Source organism: Petromyzon marinus, chromosome 7 (assembly GCF_048934315.1).
Source record: "Petromyzon marinus isolate PM22_M1 ecotype Great Lakes invasive population chromosome 7, UKy_Petmar_22M1.pri1.0, whole genome shotgun sequence".
NCBI lineage: Eukaryota > Metazoa > Chordata > Hyperoartia > Petromyzontiformes > Petromyzontidae > Petromyzon > Petromyzon marinus.
This window is the reverse complement of record NC_133673.1, coordinates 17,155,932-17,172,059: the sequence shown is the minus strand read 5'-3', so window position 1 is coordinate 17,172,059 and position 16,128 is coordinate 17,155,932. Positions and strand designations below refer to the sequence as shown.

At 49.4% G+C, this 16,128-nt stretch overlaps 1 protein-coding gene and 1 long non-coding RNA gene across 3 annotated transcripts; one reads left to right on the top strand and one right to left on the bottom strand.

Annotated features, from left to right (window-relative positions):
- Positions 1–692: 692 nt before the first annotated feature.
- Positions 693–11,696, top strand: LOC116940064 (mitochondrial carrier homolog 2). 2 transcript variants are annotated; one of them, XM_032949357.2, is made up of 14 exons: positions 693–811; positions 1,960–2,153; positions 3,451–3,535; positions 4,095–4,201; positions 6,616–6,633; positions 7,883–7,948; positions 8,149–8,206; positions 8,606–8,657; positions 8,775–8,834; positions 9,348–9,441; positions 10,115–10,162; positions 10,563–10,630; positions 11,003–11,078; positions 11,338–11,696. In XM_032949357.2, exons 2-14 carry the CDS (start codon positions 2,064–2,066, stop codon positions 11,410–11,412), a joined length of 897 nt encoding a protein of 298 aa, XP_032805248.1. In that variant the 5' UTR covers positions 693–811; positions 1,960–2,063; the 3' UTR covers positions 11,413–11,696. The 2 variants fall into 2 exon arrangements, with proteins under 2 accessions (XP_032805248.1, XP_032805249.1); XM_032949358.2 differs by lacking the exon at positions 693–811 and having other exon boundaries at positions 1,706–2,153; positions 10,124–10,162.
- Positions 11,697–13,158: 1,462 nt separating this feature from the next.
- LOC142924042 (uncharacterized) lies at positions 13,159–16,126 on the bottom strand. The gene is made up of 3 exons (XR_012941189.1): positions 15,642–16,126; positions 14,716–15,134; positions 13,159–14,010 (listed from the first exon to the last, which is right to left on the bottom strand). It is a non-coding gene; the product is annotated as an uncharacterized LOC142924042 (long non-coding RNA).
- Between the last annotated feature and the right edge of the window lie 2 nt (positions 16,127–16,128).

Here is a 16,128-nt window from a genome sequence, read left to right as displayed (position 1 = left end):
CAGAGGGCGTGAGATGTATGTACAGCACTGTAGGAACTTCTTTCGCATCGTACGTAGTCAACCATGCTAATCGAAGGTGCGGGGGAAGGACAACAAACTTCAGTAAACACAAAAAGCAGTCTGAGCGTGAGAGGCGGTCGGTCTGGAGACGTGAAATTAGGTGGGCTGGTCGAGGGAGCTGGGGGAGAGTTGGAAGCTTCGAGTAATAACACTAACAAAAGTATATATTTTTTGTTCGCGGGTCATAAGTGTTATTTTCCAATTGTTCATGCTTCAAAAGTACAGAAAGTGGCTATTCTCCACAAACTTTGCTTTTGTGACCAGGACACAAAAGCAAAGTTAATAATCTACTCCATGAATAATAACACTAACAAATTGATGTTTTTGTTCCTGGCAAGTAAATGTTATTTCCTAATTGTTTATGCATAAAAAAGTACAGAAAATTGCTATTATTCTCCACAAACTTTGATTTTGTAACCAGGACAGTGATTTTAAAATTAACCTATTTTCAATGAGAAAACGTCTGCATTTTGAAAATAATACTACCCAGGAACAAAAATCGTGTTACATAGTGTAATTAATTAAATATGGGTGGTGTTGAGTGTAAATTTGAGATGTAATTATATCTCAAATTGACACTTTTTAATTGGTCGAGTGGAAGCGATATTCACGATTCGGACCGTATAAGGCAAACGTGGAAAGGGTGCAAGGCAGCAACCATCGAAGAAAGAGAGACCACCACGAATCGGACAAAACCCGCGACTTGGGCCATCGTGCCTGGGCGTGGTGGCGCTCATCCAGGGATTTGGAGGTGAGGGTTGGTGGATCGCGTAGAGATTTGTGAAGCTACAAAACCCCCCGCGACTTCGAAATGGCAGTAAAGAAGATGGCTGTATGGCAAATACTTCTGTGAATCCGTCTCGTGTGGCTGAGCTTTTGGAGCTATTCCTCCCGCACGTGGAATCGCACGCGGTCTAGTGACCGGGTAATGGAGGGCAACTCTTGATCTGCAGCAGATAAATGTAGTCAATATTCCAAATACCAATATATCATTAAATGAAAAATACACCAAAGCCAACGCAATAATGAGTAATCTCGGTTATGTGTATAGTTAGTTCATTTATAGTTCATAGTTCATTTATTTGGTATAGCCCTGTGAGCCATTCGGCTCTTGAATCGGGGGAACACGTGTGCTGAAAATGTGGCATGCTCTGCATTGTGTGAGAATGGATAAAAGGCTGGGGCAGTGAGCACATTTTAAGAGCGCTCTGGGTGGGATTCACGAGGGTGTTGCTGCTGTGCCATCATCAATTGGACCTCTCAGGGTTTACGTTCACTCGACGGCGAGCGTGAGTGTGGAATGGACATTCACGGGGCTGCTTGACAATCTGACAAAACTACCGGGCATTACAAACAGAACATGCATTCTACAAGGTGTCTTTAGCTTCACCAAAGCTTAAACATAACCGCCAAGTCAAGTTAATTTTGTTTAACCAGGTGAGAGTTCGACAGACGATTATGAGTCTAATTTCCAAGAGTGACCTGGATCACCAAAATTACAAAACGATGAAGGCACAACAATTGAAGTAAATAGCAATCGGCTCAAAAACAGCTGTAACCTTTCAGCAGGCGGCGTTGCAGATAATTATCCACCATGAAGCCACAATAAAAACCCACCTCTGTGATTCGTCCATATCAGGACGATATCAGCCAGGGGCAAGGCGAAACAGGGCAAGTGTATCCATTCGACTTCTCTTGAGAATGATATTCTCCCACCTTGGATTTGGAGTCGGCGGCACAAGTTTCAGAATATCGCGCAAAGCCATCAACCCCACGATTCGTGGCCATTACTTGTGGCCACATCTACGCCGTAAAATTAATAAGCATATCGCTAATAATTGATTGTACGGCGAATTATTAAAGGCGCCGCTGCTCATCATCCGCACGCCACTCATCCAGCAGCGGAGAGAGCCTGGCCGGGCTCCGCCCCGCGGCTGGAGACGTCACCGCGGCGCGGAGAGACGAAGAGGAGGAGGGGGAGCAGCAGCGGGGACGACGCAGCCATGGCGGGAGACAGGTGGTCACAGGCGGCGATCGGCGCGGCGCTCACGGCCGCCTCGCACCCTATGTTCTACGTGAAGGTGCTCATCCAGGTGAGGCCGGGCGGACTCCATCTCCTTTGGGGGATACCGGGTGGAGGCCCGGGGACCCCGGTGAAACCGCGGGGGAATCCCGATTGTGCGCCCCCAGCAAGGCAAGGCCCGGCCAGACACCGATGCTAGGATAGACGACGTGCCGAGGAGGGCGCACTTCCGGCCCGCGGAGCCGGGAGGCCGAGGTTGGGGGTGACCACCGTGATTGATGGCGCTCTTATCTCCTCTCTCTCCCCGTGGGCTGCGCCGGCTCCGGCCTCGCCTGGCCGCCCGTGCCGTGACCGCGGTGGTCGCTTTACTTCCCCGGCCGGATTTGGCTGTGTCGTGTCAGAACCGGCCTAGGTTGGGTCACCGCAGTGACATTGAACCCCCCAGTCGGCTTGTTCTCTGATCCCGGTTTCCAGTGTCTCCTCGCATCACGACCCCGAGGTCGGCCTGACCCTAACCTTAATCATGACCTTCATCTTGACCTCTACTCCTACCCAACGCACGAGCTCTGGGGGTCTCATAATGACTCCTCGTGTCGTGACCCCACGCCTGGCCCGACTCCAGACCCCTGGGTCACTCTTGACCTCAACCTCGACTAGACCCCTGGCCATCTCTCCTGAGATCTGGGTCAGATCCTCGACTTGTTTGTCCGATTGCTTAAAGCCTCGACGCTCGAGGACTGACTACGGTCTCCGCAGTTTTGTTTTTTACAAACAGACGGAGGCTTTTAGTTGAAATATGTCCCGCCACGTCTTTTCATGTTTAGGCTGGAATAATATTATTGAAGGATACATTTCATGAGTTAGAATTTAGGGATCATGATTTACCTGAGACCACTTAAATTTATCCTCATTTGTGGGGACAGTTTTCTTGGCCAAATAACAATGATACTCTTTTTTTTTTTCTTCTTTGGTTCTTTCGGTAAAGTCACGTAGAATGAGAATAAAATAATAAATTGATAAAATAAAATAACACAATAATATTCTCACGACGTTTCGGCCACAACACAAGCGGCCGAAACAAGGCCGCTTGTGTTGTGGCCGAAACGTCGTGAGAATATTATTGTGTTATTTTATTTTAGCAATTTATTATTTTATTCTCATTCTACGTGACTTTACCGAAAGAACCAAAGAAGATGAATCATTGCAGTCACGAAAGCTTTAAATCAAAAATGATACTCTTTGTTTACCCAGGAAACCCCGGCTGAATCTTTATGAGGGTTCTTGCTAAGTGTTGACAGCAGGGGGCGATGTTGCCGCTGCTTCTGCTGCTGTGTGTGAATCACGTGCCTCCTCCCGCCACCCTCCAGGTGGGCCATGAGCCGCTCGCCCCATTGTGGGGACGGAACATGTTTGGGCGCCACGTGCTGCAGTTGCCAGGCCTCTTTGGCTACGGTGAGACCGGCACCAGCATTGGCACTGTCATCAACACTGGCACATCTTGGCCCTGCTCTGTGTGTGTGTGTAAGCCCAGCACTTGGCAGCAACCACACGACCCTTGGCCAAAATACATGGACGTTTTGTCAGTCTACTGCTGGATGAAGTCTCCCCACACCTGTGCGGGTTATGGAGGTTATTTTACGCTAACTTCACTGTGCTGATCAGTGTGGGTTGGTGAACACGGGGAGCATAGATGTACAATAACTAATGCAATATATACACTGCCCACGCCCGACAGCCTGTAACACCTATTATGCATGGTGGCCGCCATATCCAAGCACAACCCAGGCTTAATTCGTGTAGCCTCCCAGATCGATATAATTCTGGGTAATTTGATCGTAGGCCCAAAACAGTGCAGTTGGTTGTATAACGTTAAATGTCAACATGACTTTTAGACGCATGAGATTGTTTAACGCTACCAATCAACTCTGGAGCTGTAACTTGCGTGACAGGGTTCATTCTAGTCAGGAAAAAAGAGATGAGTGACACCACCTTGGCTTGCCCCGTCTCGCAGCACGGCACATCACCAAGGTGGACGGCAAGCTGGGTCTCTTCCGGGGTCTGGCACCACGCCTCTGCACCACCATGCTCGCGTCTTCCACACACAGCTTTGTGCTGCAGGTGCGCATGGGCAGTGGTGCTCACATCACCACCTACACTTGTACACACACGCCATCTCACCCCCCCCCCCACTTGCTTATCTGCAAGAGGCCCTTGCAGTGACAGAAGGGACTGCGCGTGCTACATTTCGAAACAGTGTTGTTGCCAGGTTGAAAATATTCCCCTCTAGTACCCAATTGGTGTGGCTAAAATGCTTGCAGTGAATGTGACCGCCATGGTGGCGAGATATTAATTATCTCGCTTGGTATAGAGGACGTCGTGAGTTTGATCCCGACCGTCACGCCTGTATATCGGAGTTTGTATGTTCTCCCTGTGATCACATGGATTTTTCTCCGGGTCCTCTGGTTTTTCCTCCACATTTATAAATATAAGTTCAAAGTATTCGACTGCTATAAATGTATTAGATAAGAAATGTATAGAGCCTGGATGATTTCGGACACAGTTGAGTGCACGACCACCACCAAACCTGGGCAGATCTCTTGCATGGCAGAGCCTTAGGGTGAAAGTGCATGGGTTTCCATACTCTGGTTCTTTCGGTAAAGTCACGTAGGTAGAAAGAATAATAGATCACGACGTTTCGATTGCAACAACAAGCGACCGTCTTCAGGTGAGAGAATCAGACTGCTGTGGACGAGGCATTATATTGACCCGAGAGGGGGGAGGGAGGGGGGGTTGCCGCATCGGGCAAGAGGGTGGGGCCAGCGATTGTGAGAGATGGACTGTAGGACATGTGAGCATGAAAGTGCAATCCAAAGGACATGTGAGCATGAGAGTGCAATCCAAAGGACATGTGAGCATGAGAGTGCAATTCAAAGGACATGTGAGCATGAGAGTGCAATCCAAAGGGCATGTGAGCATGAGTGCAATCCAAAGGACATGTGAGCATGAGAGTGCAATCCAAGAGATTGGCTGTAGGGGGGAGAGAGAAGGGGGGGGGGGGGCAGAAAGTGGGACTCTGACTCTGCAACAGCACTTGAGTCACTGGGGGAGAGATCGGCTGTAGGGGGACCGAGAAGGGGGGGGTGGGGAAGGGGGGGGGCAGAAAGTGGGACGCTGCAGCAGCACTTGAGTCACTGGGGGAGAGATCTAAGAGAGAGGCACAGAGAGTCGGAAATAACAGCTGACATAGGCAGGTAGGATGGAAACATCACAGTCAGTTAAGACTTTATCTGGTTAATAACGTCCTTCCAATGATTACTCAGTTTGTACCCATCTTCTCGGTTGAAGTTGTGTCTGTGTTTATATATCTGGATGGCTTCATGAACAAATCTCTAAAGGTAGCCGGTGGGTTTGCAGGGTTTCACATCGATGATAAACTATATGGTTTGGAAAATCAACCAAGCTCCTTGTACACGGATAGGGGGCTGGTACAGTATTAAGGAAGTTCCCTGTTATATTTTTCTTTCATTTTCTTGCAACTTCCTTTCCAGTATTTTTATTGCCAGTTTAACATGTAGGCTATCATGATTAATATCCATAATATATATTTTTTGGGTTAGATTGCGTAAATTTAAATGTGTCGTTAAACTCGCCACCACCCGACACAGCCAATTAGTAAGGTTTGTTACATAAACAGAACATGCCAATTAATTACTGGTACAGCACACCGGTGTGTTGGACAGCAAATCTACAACATTTACAATCTTGAGTACGACGTTTCGGCAATAATTACAACTAGCGTCATCAGGCGACAGCCAGATTTGTGGAAAAATCCTGTTTTGTTCCTTAAATAGGGCGATAGATGTGATGACGTCACTTGTGAGCACTTCTCGTGCGAAGGGGGTGGATTCATGAATACATATAGATTACAATGGGTATCCATTGCCGGTTGGGTTTTTCATATGGTAATCAACGAGCATTATGTATGCACATTATGCAAGCAAATTGTTTTCGTACCTCCTGTCATTAGCTTGCAGTAAAATAGCAGTACCGGTTATTGTCTGCGTACAGGTAGTCTCCATTTATGTATGGTGACCTGTATAGGCATGCATTTAAACAATATATTATTTGATTATTCGCTTCCAAGCAGCTGCTGGATAAAGCCCATTCCACAGTGTCAATTACGGGGGTTTGACCATACTTGACCGGGTTGACAAATTGCTGTTGGTAAGTAGGTAACGAGTTACCTCTTTGTAAATAATAAATAATACAGCTTGCTATTTCGGGTCATAGATATAATTGTAAACAATTCTATATACACCTGCCTCGAGTGGCTGTATGGGATCACGTGAAGCCATTATATACCATATGTAGGAAAAACTAAATATTGATCCTTACACCTACAGTTTGACGCGTGCATCGTGAACGTATGCATCGATGTTCGTCCATGTCTCGCTGTGTCGTTACACGCTATTTGGCAAGCTGAAGAGTTTTATAAATGTGACTTAAATTGACGGTATTATTTCGTCCCACAGAAATACGCGGAGGACGAGGTACGTTAAAGAACTTCCCTCTCTTGGTCTCGCGCCAGTCGGAACGTTGTTACTCTTAACCCTGTACGCTGCTCGTACCTTACACCCCTGTACTAACTACAGCTGCTTTTGGGATGGTCTTGCCTGTATCCAGTTAGGATGGTGTTGCCTGCTGCAATGTAATTCTGCAAATTCTGTCCTTGCAGTGATTTACTTCCTCTTCTGTCCTATGGATATTAATTAAGTAGCAGCAGTAAATCGATGTCTATGTCGTGAATCTGGCTCATGGCTTCAGAGAACACTTGAGTGAAACTCACTTGCGGGCAGTGCAAATGAGTTCACGATGTTTTTTTATCGTGCAACGCAGTCGCTTTTGGGTGATTATTTTATTTTCCATTTGTGATTTTGCTGACCTTAGTCTAAAGGCAAATGTCAATACTGGCGCTGAGATAGGAATGCATGTGCACACGGGCTGATGGTGCGTGATGTGATGGTGGTGGGAGGGTAGGGCAGTCTCGTTTCACGCGGCGGTAAACCAGACTTGCGTGACGTGATGCTTAGTTTACTAATCTCTGTTGAGAGAAAGACTTCGGGTTCGAAGTTTACGGAGCATATTTGCTGTGGCTAAATGTTGGCATTGTGACCCTCCAGTGGACGAATATAGATGCTAAGCAAGCATGAATGTACCCAGGGCAGGAGGGAAAGAAGAAGCTGCCTCCCCTCTTGATGTGTTAAGATAGCTTTTGTATATCATGGACCAGTGTAGAGCTTTGATGAATGTAAAATAGAAAAAAATACTCATCTATTTAATTTTAGATATAATTAACACATTCATTCGGTAATGGGCAATTCATGTGAAATGAGAGTTGAGTTGACTTGTTGCCAAGTTGCTCGAGCGAACAGCTTGCAAGCGGAGGGTTCTGGATTCAAATCATGCTGAGACGCTAACTCGACCTATCATCCCACTAGGGTCAATAAAGTAATGACCACCTTGTGGGGAAGTGAACAGCCATTGTCCTATGGATAGACTTTGCCTTGTCATAAGAATTTTCCTTATGGCTCATGGCTGTAAACTGAAGGACCAACGTGTCAAAGCTCATTTGATTAGCAAACCACTTCGATTTTTCACTTGTACTCTTATGCTCTTTCGGTAGGAAGACAATTTCCTCCCTCTGAAACAACTGGCTGTTAAGAGCCTTTACAGCCCCTTGTGTTGTTTTAGGTTTATGCAATAACCTCTTCTGACTCTGCTTATGTCAACATCCTCTAGGCTGAAGTAACAGAAGACGGCAACTCAGAACCGAAGGAGAAGTCTCTGGAAGAGGTCGTGAAGCAGGTAGAGTGGAGGGTAACGTGGAGAGTGATGGAGAGGGTAACACAGAGGGTAACACTGAGGGTGGTGGAGAGGGTAACGCGGAGGGTAATGGAGAGTGACATGGAGGGTAGTGGAGAGTGACGGTGTGGGAGCGGCATTGCTGCGTGGGCCGTGGTTTGTGCCATGGCGATGGACATCTGTGTCCTTGTTTCTCGCCACAGACCTCCCGGGAGATGGTAGCCAGGTGCACCGCAACAATCGTGTCCCATCCTTTTCACGGTGAGTGACTGACTGGGTCGTAGAGTGACTTAGAGGTGAGCGAGTGGGCAACTGAATAGGTGACTGAACGGGTGACTTGTTTGATTCCCAAATCGGGAACCTTTCTGTGTGGAGTTTGTATGTTCTCTCATGTTTCTGGGTTCTTCCTGTAGCTGAAACCCATACAATGTAACTGGTGTTGGCCAAACATTCCAATGCTGAAAATATACACTGCACATTTCTCAACTGGGATTCCACACGGCAGCAGCAGCAACATAGCCCCCTTTTGTGAAAACTTGGTAAGAGCCTCCTGGAGAAGAGCTCTGGCTCGGTGAGGCTTTCCTGGCTTAACAAGCCCAATAAGAAACATAAAATAAGGCCCTTCGGTCTAATGCTCACCGCTGTGAATTGTCGCTTCAGTAATCTCCATGCGCTGCATGGTGCAGTTCATCGGGAGGGAGGTGAAGTACACGTGAGTGATCCGCTCCGCACCCATCCTTACATCGTCACTGTGACATGAACACTCGCCGTTCGGCCAGGGAGCCGGGGGGTTTATGATTCACGTGAACGTGCTTGTGTCTTCCTTCAGCGGTGTCTTCAATTCCCTCGGAGTCATGTGGAGGGAGGAGGGTATCATGGGCTTCTTTGCGTGAGTGGTTTAAGCGGAGCGCACGTGAAGCGTGAGGCACGTGGAGCATACAGAGCCCATGGGACACGCGCGGCATGGGCCTCGTGGAGCACGTGGATTTAACAGAGCTCGTGTAGATCACAGGTCACGGTTATACGCAGCACATAATTAACATCAGGTATTTGGACAATTCTTGGAGCACAAGGCTATCACGAAGGAGGCACTGCTATGTTTCACAGGCGCAGTCTCTAGGCGTTTTGCATTCGGGGGCAATGTTTCTCTGCACATTCGCTTTTTAATAATACGCAGAGTAATTTTCCGAGTTCGGCATATTTGAACCATGGCGCTGGCACGCAATGGCCTACACCTTTCGAATGAACTCAAGTGATCAGTAATGTCCACTGTGAAGCAGATGGCGTGCGGTATATTACAGTTAATAATACACCTACAGTAATAACCAGGGTAGCCTGCCTGGTTCGAACCACGAATCTCTGCCGCTCGCTTGTATCACCACGTCCGCTCTCCCGGTTCCAGGGGCCTCGTTCCTCGCTTGCTGGGAGACATCATCTCCCTGTGGCTCTGCAACATCCTGGCTCACCTCATCAACACCTACGCTCTGGACGGCACCGTGAGTCACGTACAACCACTCACTTCCCAGCCTCTGCCACAGCCACTTGTGTGAGAGTCTTTATGTAGGTGTGTAACAATACATTGATTTATCAATTAAAATAGATTATTAAATTAATGTGTGATGGCCCTGAATTGTGACAATTGTGGGGTGTTCCTGGAATAATGCGATCACCCACACAGTCTCGTTGCCCAGGAGGGTAGAGGCTTTTTCTTAAGTGTAGGCGGATTACCTGGGCAAAGAGAGTGAATACTAAGTTGATTGTGTGGCCGTCTGTGGGTAGGTGACACCATAACAACACTCACGAGTCCATGATGACACTATACACTATACATACATGCTGTCAAGGTTTTTGTGGGCAGCATGCGTTACGTTACTTAGCGGAGTTAATTGTTACCTACTTACTCACCTGCCTGCCACGTGGACCTAACTTGCCACAGTTATGCACATCCCATTCCACCTGGCACCGAATCACATCTCAGGCTACCCACCACCTCGTTTACTCAACACTGCCCCTCGCCCGCCACGCCATGAACGCCTCACCTGCCACGGCCACGAATGCCTCACCCATCACGCCATGCACACCTCATCCACACCCCATGAGAAGTCGCAGTGAAGATCTCCTCCGACGGGTTCCTGCGATGGTGACGTGACACCCGCCGTTTCTGTGCAGCACCCGCAGGCCAAGGAGGTGAAGGGCTACACCCAAGCCATCACCGGGGTGAGTACAACGCCTTTTTATTACAACCGCTGTTTGTTGCTGGCCGCTTGACGTTTTGAGCCTTTGGAAGGGGGTGGGGGGTTCTGGCGTTTATGCTTTAGCCCCGTCCGCCTATAACAGAGGAGGGCACGGTCACTTGAGTGTAAAGTTGTGATGCGATTAGCGACTTGCCCGAGAGAGAGCTCGGGCAACGGATCTAATGGTGGTGCCTGCACCCTCCCTGGCTGAGCCGATACCCGAGCCCCATCCGCGGCCTGCAGGCGAACCGCTCCGCACTCGCCTGGCGCGAGTGCGACTGTTATCGTCGCCTGTTCAATACTGCCGAGGACAAACTCGCGTTAGAAAGCGTCACGGAGTCCACGTGCATGCGTGATTTCTCTCCCTCGTTTGCTTTTTGCAGTTCTTCGCCAGCATCGTGACCTACCCCTTTGTGCTGGTGGCCAACCTCATGGCCGTCAACAACTGCGGGTGAGTGGAGGGGGCGGCCAGGCCGGGGCACCCGTGTGCTGGCGAGGGCGTCTTTACAAGATCGTGAGCTCACAAGGTCATGTGATTGTGTACTCGTGTAAAATGCTTGTTGTGAGGCTCCCAAGGGCACGGGGTTGTGAGGTTGTGAAGTTGTGAGAGCATTGTGGTTGTGAGAGTTTGAGGTGAGTTTTCGAGGTTTATTTTATAATGGCATCCTGAGGTCATGAGATTATGATGCCCATGTGCTTATAATATTGCCGGGTTGTGAGGTGACGAGGTTGTGTAACCCTGATTTTGTGATGCTGTGAGATTCCGAGGTCTCTAAGTGGACGTCTCTCTGCGTGACACAACATGCCCATGTGCCACCCGCAGGCTTGCCGGGGGCTCCCTGCCCTACGCTCCGCCCTACTCCAATTGGCTGGCATGCTGGAGCAGCCTCAGCACTCAGGTGAGCCTCCTGCTCCCGTGCCTGCCATGCCGCCCTCTTCCCGTGCCCGCCGTGCTGACCGGGACAGACATGATCTGTGATGAGAGTGCCAGAGCATTTTACTACCTGTATGCGAGTTTGCAGAATGCGTGGTGGAGGTGGTGTTTGTGCATTATGGTCGAGTTGAGGCAGTGATTCATGATTGTCACCGTGTAATCACGTGTGCGTGGAAGTGGTGACGTGATTGCCTGTCTATGTACGTGTGCCCTGGGCCCTGCAGGGACAACTGAAGCGTGGATCGAGCCTGTTCTTCCGCAAGGCCGTGCTGAATTCAGACTTCATGTATTTGGAGTGAGCAACATCTCGCTACTGCTGGGCTGTGGCGGGCTTTCGTGTCACCGTGCTGTTTTGCCAGAGGGGGTCTGGCATCGGCCGTTAAATCTGGGGCAAAGTAACGTCAGCAGGGAGACATTTTGTATCGAACAACGGACCACGCAGTTGAGACTAAAATGAAGCATCTTGCTTTTGTTGTTATTTTGTAATTAAGACAAGCCCAGTGCGTCCCGTATGACTGATTTCTGCCTGTTGCGTGGAGTTTAAGGTATCATGAATAAACATTAAAAGGTGTCTTGCCATCTCGCTGTATGTGTGATGTGGCTGTGTAACGCGCTGCGCTATGGATCCACCGATTAGAGTTAGATTTCCACTCACGTTGAACACTGGTGACGATTATCTGAACCAGTCCTCGGTTTCCCCTAGGTTGACTCGGTATCAAATGAGTACCTGGTGCGGTGTGTAACGATCGTTTAGGGCACATGCATCAATCTCATCTCTTGAGCTTTTGTGAAATATTTCTACATTTTTCAGAAAATCTGACAAACTAAACCATCAATGTTCAGTCTGTGTTCAGTCAAAAGTTAAACAGCCACCTCATTAAGAGTGCACCTGAAGCAGAGTACATCACAAGTACTCACATTCACTTTAACCATAATTTTAATATTAAACTCTGTTTTCAACATCACGTTAATTATTCGCTATTAATAGATCAATATAATTTTACCCATAATTTTTTTATGAAAAATATTACCTTTTTTTTAGAGAAACTCAATCTTTTACATTTTTGCCCAAAAATGTGTTTCATCCTCACGTTGAGTCCGGCTGGATCGATGCAACTCTGTTTGAATTGAAGTGTGCAATAACACTGGCTATGTTTAGAACTAGCGATACACAGCAGGACTTGGAAAATCCACGTCGGTATCGGGATTCCGTATCGGGGGTTCTGTATCCGGGGTACCCTATCGGCATGGTAGGACGTGGAGTATGGAAGGAAAGAGCAGAGTCAGGATTAAATCTTCACTTAAAGCTTTCGTGACTGCAGGAATTCCTATTCTTTGGGGTCTTTTGGTAAAGTCACGTAGATATAAAAAAAATCATAAAAATATCACGACGAATCGATCGCAACACAAGCAATTGATCGCAACACTTGCGATCGAAACGTGATATTTTTATTATTTTTTTCTATCGACGTGACTTTACCGAAAGACCCATAGAATAAGAGTCAGGATTGCTTGAACCAACGCTTGTGAAACTGCCAGACGCAATCGGTAAGAACCTGCTCTGTTAGGTATGGGTCGGAGTTTAAATGCACAATTACATAATATTGGACATAAACAAAGCCGTGGATGCAAGTGGCCGTGATCGTAATCAGAACCTCATGGTGGCCAAGCAGAGTGCGTGAGTGTCCGTGCGTCACCCAGGTCTGGTTCAAACCCACCCCTTCTTGGTTAAGATCAGCGATGCATGCGGATCAAAAACTCAGGGCAGCACATTTTGCATAATCAGTTTCAAAAACATCCATAATATTAACTACCAGGCCCACGTGGTGCGGTGGATAGGCACGGCTTCCTTTGAAGCCGCTTGATGGAGATCAAATCCCAGACTCGTCTTGGCCACGATGCTTGTCCATCGGGTAACGAGGTCGTTCAGTTAACTTCATCGCCTAGCAACACTGCACCGCGCTGCTGCTGCTGCGATCATCATCCTAGAATCTCACCCAAGTCCAGAAGCACGCTGCTGTGCAAACAGTGGAACAACGCGGACGACCGGAATGAACTTTTAATTCGAGGCTCGGAACATCGCACATCCTGCCTTGGACCATTCCTCCTTGAAGACACTGATGGAACCATCAACTGCATCAGAACATCAGCAGGCGGATGCACACATCTTCATGTGTGGACAATTAAAGACAAGCCACTGGAGTGCTATCGTGGCCATGCAACCCAAACTGGACCGTCTCGTGAACCACTGGTCTGCCCTCTTTCGATTGAGGAACAGCAAAACTGCACGAACTCTCTTGCCTTCAAGCCCTCTTCGTCGCGATATTGTCAGTGAGCTCCTATCACATTGCCATGATACCTGCCATGCCATTAATGTAACGAGATGACTATCACTCACATGCCTGCAGTGAAATCACGAACACCACGTGTAGCCCTGTGGTGTCAACGGCACTCTGTGGGCGAGTGGAGAGTATGTGAGGCTGCTTAATTTTTGAGTCCCGGGTTCAAATCCAACTTTCTTTTTTGAACTTGCCGAATCTTAAAACAAAACCACGCTAAGCGATTTTTTTATTTCATAGATTTTTTTATACATTAAAAATTTAACTGCAATGACGATATTAAAAAAGACGACGATGTAATACACAAAGCAGGGTGCGTCTGTGTGATGCCTCGGTGGCTCAAGGCTGCTGCGCAGCCACCCTGGAGTCCGCAAAGGATGGGTTCGAATCCTGGCGCGCGGCGAATATCCACGAATAAAGGCCTCACGACAAGGATGAGTGATGCGTTGTATATCTTATGCCTCGTCTCTGTGTACAATAATACTGCGTGAGTGCTTCTCAGTGTGGGTGCGGGCAGGAGATTGGAGTAGAAGGCGGTGGACAACCTGAGACGGAGACCTGGAAACAGACAAATGAAATTGTTTTTGTAAATGTCACCAATACATTTTGACCACTAGGGGGCGCTGCTCCACCGCTAGGGGCGCTGTTCTATGCAGATCCCCATTAAAAGTGCCAGTTTACTGCAAATAAACGCATTTACGCCGGTTGTTGGGGGTATTGCAGCTGTACCCTGTCCTTTGATGCAGCATCTCGGTGGAAACTCCACACGGAAGGAAAACACAGTAAAAGTGACGTTTACAATGACCACGCAGACATGCCTTTAATGGAATTTGACACTAAAACTGTTGTGTCTACAACAGAATACGACCACAAACACGATTCATCTGAGAAAAATTCGGTGGAATATTACAAAACGCAAAACAGTGAAGTATCGCCAAATATTAACCACAAATACCCACACGGAGAGGAACCAGTAATGGGTTATGAACATTACTGACTACACGGCAACTCTTCACAACCCATGCTTTCACAGCAACGTTCACCATCAGCAAACAACCATGGGGTCTAAAAGGCAAGAAGCAACTTTAAACTAAAAAGAGAACTATTTTTAATTTGACCAGGTGAGGCCCACTGAACGATATAGGTCATCGTGAACTCGGATTACGAACATCACAGCGGTGAACAAACACGAGGAGACCACCCTCCTCTCCCCGTCTCTCCCCTCTCGTCTCGCTCTCCTCCCCGTGCTCTCCTCCCTCTCACCTTGCTCCACTCCGCTCGCCCGTAGCTCCTCCACTTCAGCGGCCCGAGGCATCCTGGTCCAGCCCAAGCTCCACCCCACCGGTGTCTCCACTCCCTCTCTGTGGAGCCGCCTCTCCCCGCGACTCTCTCCACAGAGCGGCGCCCCTCTCCCTGTGCGCGCGGCATTTCCCCTCCTGCCCCCCTCGCGTGCCACGAGCGGCAACAAAGCCCCGCTCCGATGTCTCCCCTCGCTGCCAGGACAATCGCGCCGCCCCGCGTCTGTTCGCCGCCTCGAGACGCAGTCGCCGCACGCCCGCGGGACGCTGCCCGAACTCCACACGGGCGCTGGGCCGAGGGATTCCTCGCTGCGAGTGTCGCCCTCCAGTGGCGTGGGGGACGCGGAGCCCCTGAGTTGAGGGCGAGCGGTTGGCTCCCTGACCCTGGTGCAAACAGCGAAGCACTCAGCCCGTGTGTGACCGCCTCGGTGAGAGGCCCGTGCCGTCTGATTGTGGAAATAAACCCTGGCCGTGGTCACCCGAGGGGTCGCTTGGGGCGTCTGTTTACAAGGCAACGTTATAATATATTTCTGTATAGTAAAATTAACACGACGACATTTCAAAAGCGAAGTGGGCTTCAGCCTGCATAGTGCTCGGATGGACGACTACCACGCATCACACGTGTTAGAGGCTCTCCGTCTATGCTCCCCACCAACCTGTACTGATCAATGAGGTGAAGTATGGTCAAACAACAGCCACGACCGACACGGAGTGGACAGGCCTTCATCCAGTAAGACCGCGAGGGGCGCAACTCCGCCCGAGTGGACACGAGCAGCCCCAGGCCAGCGTCGCGCCTCCCCCGACTCTCCCATTCACTCCGCACCCCGCCAGCAAAGCGTCACTCGGCGCGGATCCAACACAAACATCGCCCACTGGGAGGCGGCAACTCACGCTTGAGACGGCTCCAGGTGCAGGGTCTCCAGGCTCCATGTGCAGGGTGTCCAGGTGCAGGGTGTTCAGGTGCAGGGTAGCCAGTCTCCATGTGCAGGGTGTCCAGGTGCAGGGTGCCAGGTGCAGGGTCGCCAGTCTCCATGTGCAGGGTGTCCAGGTGCAGGGTGTTCAGGTGCAGGGTCTCTAGGCTCCATGTGCAGGGTGTCCAGGTGCAGGGTGCCAGGTGCAGGGTGCCAGGTGCAGGGTCGCCAGTCTCCATGTGCAGGGTGTCCAGGTGCAGAGTGTCCAGGTGCAGGGTAGCCAGGTGCAGGGTCTCCAGTCTCCATGTGCAGGGTCTCCAGGTGCAGGGTGTCCAGGTGCAGGGTGTCCAGGTGCAGGGTCTCCAGGCTCCATGTGCAGGGTTTCCAGGCTCCATGTGCAGGGTCTCCAGGTGCAGGGTGTCCAGGTGCAGGGTGTCCAGGTGCAGGGTAGCCAGGTGCAGGGTCGC

What these genes read in the sequence shown, in the direction of transcription:
- LOC116940064 (XM_032949357.2), top strand. Translation starts at nt 2,064, where the DNA reads ATGGCGGGAGACAGGTGGTCACAGGCGGCGATCGGCGCGGCGCTCACG. An exon ending in GCCAGGCCTCTTTGGCTACG is followed by an intron (nt 3,536 to 4,094) that starts GTGAGACCGGCA and finishes CCCGTCTCGCAG; the next exon opens with CACGGCACATCACCAAGGTG. An exon ending in CCTACGCTCTGGACGGCACC is followed by an intron (nt 9,442 to 10,114) that starts GTGAGTCACGTA and finishes GTTTCTGTGCAG; the next exon opens with CACCCGCAGGCCAAGGAGGT.